The sequence below is a fragment of the Porites lutea genome, chromosome 4 (genome assembly GCF_958299795.1).
Source record: "Porites lutea chromosome 4, jaPorLute2.1, whole genome shotgun sequence".
Lineage (NCBI taxonomy): Eukaryota > Metazoa > Cnidaria > Anthozoa > Scleractinia > Poritidae > Porites > Porites lutea.
The window spans coordinates 4790539-4800013 of record NC_133204.1 but is presented as its reverse complement, the minus strand read 5'-3'; the positions used below and the strand labels follow the sequence as shown (position 1 = coordinate 4800013).

General features: G+C 38.7%; 1 protein-coding gene across 1 annotated transcript; it reads right to left on the bottom strand.

Moving 5' to 3' along the window:
* Positions 1-2753: 2753 nt before the first annotated feature.
* Positions 2754-8613, bottom strand: LOC140934060 (trypsin-like). The gene is made up of 6 exons (XM_073383743.1): positions 8547-8613; positions 6934-7065; positions 5742-5830; positions 4346-4490; positions 3616-3808; positions 2754-3360 (listed from the first exon to the last, which is right to left on the bottom strand). Exons 1-6 carry the CDS (start codon positions 8611-8613, stop codon positions 2754-2756), a joined length of 1233 nt encoding a protein of 410 aa, XP_073239844.1.
* Between the last annotated feature and the right edge of the window lie 862 nt (positions 8614-9475).

The following is a 9475-nucleotide window of genomic DNA, read 5'->3' as shown; positions in this document are numbered from 1 at the left end:
GCTCTTTGGAAATAAATGGGCTTATAAGATACAAATCTTGAAGAGCATGCGCAGGTTGGGCCACTTTGGGGAGGGGGGGGAGCAGGAACCCGGGGGGATGATCCCCCGAGAAAATGTGAAATTTAGGTGGCATAAAACAGCTAGAAAGACATCTAAAACTATCGTCTTTTGATAATTGTAATACACCAGGCTGTTTATGTGAAAAAAAGTAGTAACTCTCAGTAACAGCTCCGCGCTCATGCAGCATTTCCTTGTTGTAAAACTGCACAACACTGTGCGACAAATAAAAGAGTTACCAAGCCAAGAATCAAACCTGCCACGTTTCAGCACTTCTCAAATACGCAGGAATGAGTCTGTAATAAATGTGATCAGCAGGTAGAAAAAAGTCGAGGAAAAACGTCAAGAAAAAAGTCGGAAAAAGTCGAAAATAAAAAGTCTTCATAAAAATCGAAGAGCGATAAAATATATTGGTCGAGAAAGAGGAAAATCAAGCACAAACATTTGCATGGCGGCTAATCCGGGGCTCAGTAGTTTGTGGGTCGACGATTGGTTTACAAATTAGACAATGGTCGTATTTATACTAAGGACGCATTATCCGTCTGGACGAAACTGGGCAAACATTTTTGCTGTTCGCCTGGTTATGCGTCTCTAGTATAAAAACAGGCACAAGACGCATTAAGCGTCCAGACGAACTACCTTTCGTAGTGCGTAGTTCAAGACATATTTCGAAGAAAAGTCCTTGCGTCTTGTGCCCCGTCTTTATTCATGAGACCCATAACCAGACGAACTACAAGTGTTTGCCCAAGCTCGTCCAGACGGATAATGCGTCCTCTACTATAAAAACGGCCAATTATACCAATCCTTTCTCACGCGCTTCCTAACTCGTGGCTCCTCCCCTTCCCCGTCCATGAAACCCACAATCCATAATCTAGAAAAAAAAAAAGATTTAAAGAGGCACAAAATTTTGATTCTAAGTTTTAGATAATAATTCTTCGTCCTTAAAAAATGGCATTGCATTATGAAGTGTAGATTTGTTTTTTCACGTTATGAGGTGATCAGAAGTTGGCGTTTAAAAGTGCAATCTATTTGTGTTTGTCTCCCTCTGCAAAAATAGTAATTAAAGAACGCTTCCTGCACAAACACAGCACTTATTGACTAAGCAGATGGACCATTATTTTCTACAAATACATCTTTTACTCAAACAAAAATATTCTTAATGGCACTTTGGAAACAAAAGGGCTTTGAAGAGCAGCAAACTGAGCCTACTTCCACAAGAAAAAAAAGTATTGCTATAATCCTTGTAAAAGATTCAGCGCCTTAGAATGGGTTTTGTCAAACACCATTTAATGTTTTTAAGGGCCGATTTTTGCTGTTAAGTTAAGTTTTCCAGCCTAAGAAAGCCCCAAACCCCAGGGACTGAACATTGTTCTATTTGAGGAGGCCCCGCGCCGCCAGAGGTTCTATCTCTTACCTATACCATTTTTGATTGAATAGGTCCCACTTTCGTATGATGCCGTCTATTAGACTAAGCATAGGCCTTTATATGGACTACCTCCCCAGGATGTGGACCTACTATATGGGGCCTGAGAGGCAGAATTATGACCTAGCTGCATCCAACGAATATTGCATTTAAACGCTCTGATCGAAGAATCAAATCTGTACCAGCTAGTCACGAAAGCTATAACTCCAAAATCTTAACTTTGAATGAATGACTGCTCTATCATCTACAATATTCCTAGTTTTTCAGTTAACTTTCTTTCCAGTACCATTTTTAGATTGTACATGCGTTTTTGCCACACTTCACACCAGAAAAAATCTCGCGTTTTCGCAGAGTTTTAAACGGTTTCCAAGTTTTAACAAGGAAATCACTATTAAACTTAGAAAGGCTAGGGTGCTAGGGGTTTTACCCTAGTAGCAGAGGTTTCAGTCAGGGCATGATATATTTTTTAGCATTCACAAAGTCGATCGCGTCGCTGTTCATTCTCTACGTCCAACTACACGAATGTCACGACGCGAACGACTTCGTAACTTCTAAAAACCACGCCGAGAAGAAACCTCTGCCTGCATGGCATAGAGGGTTATTTCTGGTGTTAAAAGAGAGCGGTGGATCGGACTTTGGTTTGAAAATAAAGTGGGTTGGGAATGGTAGATAAGTCATTTACAGTATGCGCGATCATTTGAGTGTAAAATAACAAGAAATCATAATAAAAACATCTATTCACAAGCTTAAAATTTGTGGTCTTGTTCACTTTTAATTAGCTTTGAGGATTTATGAATTCAAATGCAAAAGTGCTCTTAATCATTAAAGCACGAATGAACCATTCCTTTTCTAATCCCTCTCTTGTCGATTGTGAAGCTCATTCCTAGGCTAAAAAAAAAAAGAGATAGACAGTAAACAAAATACAAACAAAGCTGACAGCAGGCTTAACTACGTACGGGGCGAGAAATGACACTACCTCAATGCAAATTTATTGAGAACTATTTAGCTTATTTTTCCTTGTTACTTATGAAACGTCAACTCACAAACGATGAGTGGCATCTTAATAAATACGTCTTTTTGCCAATTGGGTGTACGAATTTGGGAAAGTTTTAAAATATTCTGTAATCTAAGAGAGCGGAGAGATTGATGTACTACCTTTAAAGGTAATCTTGACACTGCACATATCTACAACCACGAAAATCGATGAATTAATTAAAATACGTTTGCAGGATAGACAGGAATGGTTAAGGACTTTGAGGGCAATGCTTGCTTGTTAACTAAGTAAAAGAGGTGATGACTTACTTGATATTATTTCTGGAGGTGGAGTTACATAATTCATTTTTGCTCTTATCCACGGCATAAGAATACGAACTTTAGCGTAAACTCCATAGCTGTTTGGAGATGCACACCCGTGACCCCAGCTAGTCACTCCCTCCAGGTACCACTTTCCATTGTGCTCACAGACTAGAGGTCCCCCACTATCACCCTGACAGGTATCTACACCTCCTTGGTCAAACCCTGCACACAGCATAGAGTCATGAATCCGTCCAGGTAGTGCCTTCAGGCAGCGTTGTTTCGAGACAAGAGGTACTGATGCTTGCATCAAATCATTTGGTTGGCTTCCTCCGCTAGCCAGTGTACCCCAGCCAGTGACCCAACATTTCTTGTGTGGAACATCTTCAGGTAGAGGAACATTTGAATAAGGCAAACATGCCACACCTACTCCTTTACCAAGTCGAGCGGGTTGCGCAAGCTTCAGTAATGCAATGTCGTGGCTGTATCTCAGCGGCGTATGGTAGTTTTCGTGGGTAATGATTTGCTCAATAGTGATGTCCTGTTCCGTTCCAACATAACCAGTCCTTCTGTAATGGGCGCCCATTCTAAATGAGAATTGAAAGATTTAAGTTGAAAACAAAGGGTTTAAGAAAACATAAAACAGCATGAAAACAACCAACAACCCACTTAGCTTTAACTTAAAAAATGGTTTATCTGAGTAAAGGTATTATGTTATAGTGCGGCCTTTAACCGCTTCCAAAAGTTGCGATATCCGCTTTTCTCCTTCCTCTTTCCCTTTCCTGCGTGTATTACCAAGTTCTGTTTTTTTACATAAGATTTATCTTAAAGAATTACTGCACCTTACGAATATGCTCGATGGGGAAAAACGTCTAACACAATGAGCTGCCGTCACAACCCATAAAGGATCTACGAGAGTTCCGCCACAAAACTGGGAACCGCCTTTCTTTGCTAACATGGCCTGCCACGGCCAGCTGTTCACAGAAGCTTTCGAACCTCCAACAATACGAGCGTATGGACGTGATCCACAGTTCACTAAATAGGAAAAGAAGAAAAAGAAAAAAAAAACAACTATAACATTATCAAAACACAAAACAATCAAAAAGGTTCAACTTACAGAATACCACTCCTTTTTCGGCAGGTAAACAAAGCAATTATCAACCCGTTTAAGACTGATATTATACATCATTTGACAGCTACAACACATTAAGTGCTGCTTCCTCTGAGTGAGTTCCGAGGCTTTTATTATTATTATTATTATTATTATTTATTAAAGAACTCCCCTCTTTAAGAGGGTACGTACTTTGACACCAATCAGTCAGACCTAATAGATTCGAAATAGTACCAAAGATGGATCTGCACTTGTTATGGGGATTTTTGAGCCGCATGGTCGATTTTTTCTTCGTTATCATTTTCCTTGAATGAATTTTTTTCAAGCCAGTACATAATTATTTTCTTAAGGGTTAATTGCACGAATATCTTTGGGTAACTCTCCCGCCCCTCCCTTTAATAAGTTTATTAATGGTCCGTCTCTAACTTAAGGTAACTACTGTACAATATATAGCGCTTTACCTGGAACTATCGGACGTCCTTGGCTTGGCGTCGGTGTGTATGCAGGTAGAGTTGGTACTCCACCGCACTCGCCATCAGCTACCGATATATCATCTAGTGCAATGTCACTCTGGTATGATTTTCCCGACGCAGCGAGGAAAATAAGCTAAGTGGAAAGAAGAACAAAGTGGCATTAAGTCAAAAATGCTCACCATCTAATGTGGTCTACCCCACGGCTCCACCCTGGGCCCACTATTATTCCTATTATATTTAAACGGCATGCCCAATTGCTTGAAAAAGAGTAATATTAGAACTTTCGCTGACGACACCAAATTGTTCCTATTCTTTCAACCCTTCACAAGACCTAAAAAATACTATATAATAAAAATTCGAGTATTTTCTTGGTTATAAGTTCAGCTAACAAACTTGCTGTTAACTTTTAAAAAAACCTATTATATGGTAATTTCCTCTGCGCATAAAACAACTAAAAGTCACAAAACATTTTTATTAAACTCACAATAACATGCAACATGCTTATAAGTAACTATCTTCTCTAGCTAGCCATGACACAGTCTATATTTTATATTCCCTGTAAGCGGTGGTCTGCTCCTTTCTTCAGCCGTACACTTCCGCAAAAGCCATTTAATTCTGCCTATTCCTATCTCCCCTAATTTCACCTAACTTGTAAAGTAAATAAGACTTGAAGTGTAAATAAAGTTGAAAGTTGTTCTCAACAACAAAATTTGATACTTAGTTTTAGTAGACAAATTACTAAACACGGCCGGCAATTTCGGGCAGTTGGTGCATAAAGGGGGTGGGGTGAGGGATGCGCGTATAAAGCTCTCTCCTCCGCAGCAGGTCCTGCTGTGTATTCCAATAAAAATGGCATTTTCTTTTCCTCCTTTCCCAAGCCTCCTTACGACACAGAGAGGCCTGGGCGGAGGAGAGGTCATATGAATGGAGTGCTTTCAGTTACCAACCTCCCTACTAGTTCTGCGAGATCATTTCAACAAAAGAACCTGTTGAAATGACAAAAGAGCTCAAATTCCACATCACTCGCTTTGGCACCCCCAAATGGTTTCTACTTTTGTAATGATACACAAATATTGGCGCCGTACTGTTATGACGTCAAGCTTTCTTATCTTAATCTTTAACTCGATTGACTTCGGCTGCTATTTCTTGGATTTGTTCACATTTACACTTTTACATAAATTACACTAATATTTAATTTACTGTATCGTATTGCATTGTATTTCCAGTGGTCTCTTACGTCATAGTCTCCTGTAATTTTAATTTCAGCCCTCCTCCACAAATCGCCTTGATTCCCAGCCATTCTCCATACTGTCCTACCACGATTGTAAAGGTATATTTCGCCGACGTCATTTCCATACATGTGAAAATAGAAAGAAAGACAAACCGAGGGCTTGTCGCTCTTGCCTTGAAATCTTAGCATAGCTATATCATCCTCTTCTCTGGGGCTGGAGGTTTCGATGTAAATGTAATAGCCTGTCAGTGAATACAACAACAAAAATGACAACATCTTTTCGGCCTCGACCCTCTGAGACGGGCTTGGGTAATATGGCAGTCAGGCAGAAAAACGTGTGATGATGTTGCCCCGATGTTACCGAAACGTAGATGTTAATCTGCTAGTTTTATAGTGACTTGTCTGTTTATCAGGGGCACCCAACGTCAATTTTCGGAAAATATCTGTTCGGAAGACGATTTGAGATCTAGAATTTTCGCAACATTTGTTGTGATTATCATGGGGAGATACATCTATTAAAGCGGCCCGCCACGTATTTAGCTAATTTCGGTGAGAACCATTGTAATACTTTAGTGCATGAGAGAATGAGGTACCTTATTCTCTCTTAGTAATAAGTAAGTAAAATTTTAATCTCTACACGGTTAGCTATTTCGTGGGGACCATTTTTTTTCTTATATATCTTGAAGCTGTAGGTTGTAATAGACTCACTTTCTGTATCATTTTGTAATGGCGACACACCAACAGAGCATAGTGTCCCCTTGCCAACACTGACTGAATAGAAGTTTGCGAACCTCTTCGGAAACCAACTTCTGATTAATTTGAGGCGTTTAATTTGTCTAAAAATAACTTTGGTGAAATTCACATATCACAAGAGATAGACGGGACGTTTTTCTCTCTGTTCCATTATTCTTTCTTGTATACATGTATATCTACACCTACCGCACGTTAGTCAGATAAAACTGGCGAAACTTTTCATGCTTCGCACTTTAGCCCCCAGGTTAAAGGAAGGAGACGGCGGGCTACCATTTCACACTCAAGTTGAGGAATTTTTTTTTTTGGTCAAAACAGTGAGTTTCGGGTGAGGAGTTGCTGAAATTGACTAAATCCATCAAAAGCATGGCTGCAAAATCGTCTGTGTCACAACTGCTAACGAGCCTTGAATTCTTTGTAACAGTCAAGGTTGATGTTAGTTCAGTTTCTAAGAGTTGTGTCCAATAGTTGAGTTGTGTCCAATAAATTGATTGCGCTCCGGAGTTACAGAGAGCCCTTAAAGGACCTTTAAAGAATCAACTGAATTAGAATTAGGTTTGTTCTTGTCAGTTGAGAAACATTCAATATTTCGTACCATTTCCACTGTGATCAGTTGAAGGACCGGTTCCATCAGATGATGTTTTCCCCTTATTTCGCGTCCAATCAAAATCATCTGTTGTTAACTGCTTCCACGAGCAGAAATCCCTTTCAAAATCACAGCTTGGATCTGGCGAAAAAAAATTGGAGGGGTAAAACATTTAACATTGGCTTGAAAAAGCAATGAAGTAAGAGTGAAATAACTTGTTACGATAAAAAATGTACATTTGTATAAAGCACGGAGATTATGTCAGCATACTTGGCAACATTTTGTTGTCGATTTCTCAAAGGACAAACGGGGCGTTCTAATTTCATGAGCAACTATTGACAAGTAAAACAAGCTTTGAGCCTGAGTATGTTAAGAATAGTGTCCCCTTTTTCTCTTGAAACGGATCGAAAAAGAAATATTATCTAACCAAATTTCCAAATGCAAAAAAAAAAAAGCTGAAAAAAAAAAACATCTAGTAAACCTTTTGGAATAGCGACGATGGAGGCCAAGAAATAAGAAAACACAAAAAAGTGGAACTTCATTTTCGCTGCCAGGCTATGCGATGTCAGCGATGTAAAGCGGAATATCTTTCAACTTTCTTTGAGATAGCAAAAAAGGTAGTAAATAGGCTGGCCATTGAAAATTGTGGATGCATCTGTTGCAGTTGTTTAAACACCTTTATATAAGACTACTTTTATCCAGACTGAAAGTTTAAACCTTTTGTTGTTTTTTTGTTATGGACTATTCAGGTGGCACTGTTATTATACAACGTATTTGACGAACTTTTCGTCATAACCTTTTTTTGTTTCTAACTCAACAGCTACATCCGATTTTACTTATGGTAAATATTTTTTACCAAATAAGCGAGTAGAGGGAGCCTACTGTTCCAAGAAAATCGCTTGTAGTAAAAAAATTTGCTGAGATTTTTGGCTGAAAAATTTTTTATTGAGATAACAATTATGCCAGATAAATTTCAGAGAAATCGTTGAAACAGAAGTCCCTAACTAGAAAGTCGTTAAAAATTCAAGTGTTAAATTGTTTTGGATTTTCGACAACGAATTGCCCTGAGGTAGAACGAATCATCAGTTTGAACTTTTGGGAAAAGTAATTTCAATGTTTGCTAATTCTTAAAATAAAAGCCGATTGCCAACCGTACTTATTCCTTAACCCATTCAGACCGGGGGGCTTTTGGGCGTGCCCCCCTCACTCGCAAAATAGTTGATTAACTTCAAAACCGTTTAAGGTATGACTACCAAACATAGCGACTTTTCCTAAAAATAACCTGGGAACATTTTTAAGTCGTCTTGACGTGTGCATCGACATTGAAATTGCCACGGCAACCGAGTTTTTGATAGCCATGTTTTTCAATATTTCACTGAGGAGTAGAAATACCGAGGAGTAATAAATAGGAGTACATTATAAACACTAATTGCGTGATTTAACAGGTAGAATTAAAAAAAAGGCTTAAAAAATAAAAATATAAACAGTGCAGTGGAAGGAGTCATTGCATTTCGTCAAAAGTTTAAAATGATCATGATGTTTACATTGTAATTGCTTAGACCACGAGCAGTTCGTTCTTGACTGTATCTAAAACTCAGAATAATAAAAAAAAGCATAACAACCTTCGGGGCTAGCCACCGAAGAAGCCAAGACGCCGCACAACGTCACCAAAAGGCTTGAGTACATCATGTTCATACTGCAGCGGTAAATGTTAAGTATCGTATATGAACTGACTAAACAGACCTTGAAAACGATTTATTAAACTCAGGGTATACTAATCTAATGTGTGAGTTTGCTGTAACAAGTTTGACAAGAACACCCGGACATCTGTCTTTGATAGCAACATCATCCGCTGCAGCTTTGCTTACAAATCTGTGTATTCTCTAAAGGTTTGTTTATTTTTACATTTTCCCTCAGTTTGCATTCAAGAATGAAAGCGTTTTTTTCCCCACTACTGAGAAATTAAAGAAAAATTACCGTACGTTCAAATACAGGTGGACGAAAACAGAACCATTATATAGAGGCCCGCCATTGCCTTCAGAATGCTAAAAAAATAACTTTTTTAAGTTAAGATTACATGTGAACATGGTTAATAAAGTGGAATAGTTATGAAGCCCCAAAGATCAAGAGCTATATGGATGCCATTATGGCTTTTGCAGAGACTTCTTTGCTATATGTTTTTGTTAGCTTTTTCAGACTTGACCTTGCACAATTAACGTTCAATAGCATGCATTCCTATCATTTTGAACTTACTAACATCGCAGAAAAATCGCATTAATATATTCAGTCACAATTTGTTAGCAAAACTGGCAAAAAAAGAAAGGATTATGTACGGTCAGGGAGCTTCCAACATAAACTGCAGCTCCGTTGTTTACATCGTTGATGTTTTCCGGCTTTCATCCCCTACTAACTTGATGTGAGAGGGAGATTTGTATGAGCGTGTACAAAAAGCAAGAAGTACCGAAGTGTAGAAACGTCGTAATTTAGTCTAACTGATAATGTAGCTGTGGTGTGAAGTGTTTTCAAGAAAAACTGAGAAGGTTATTAATTT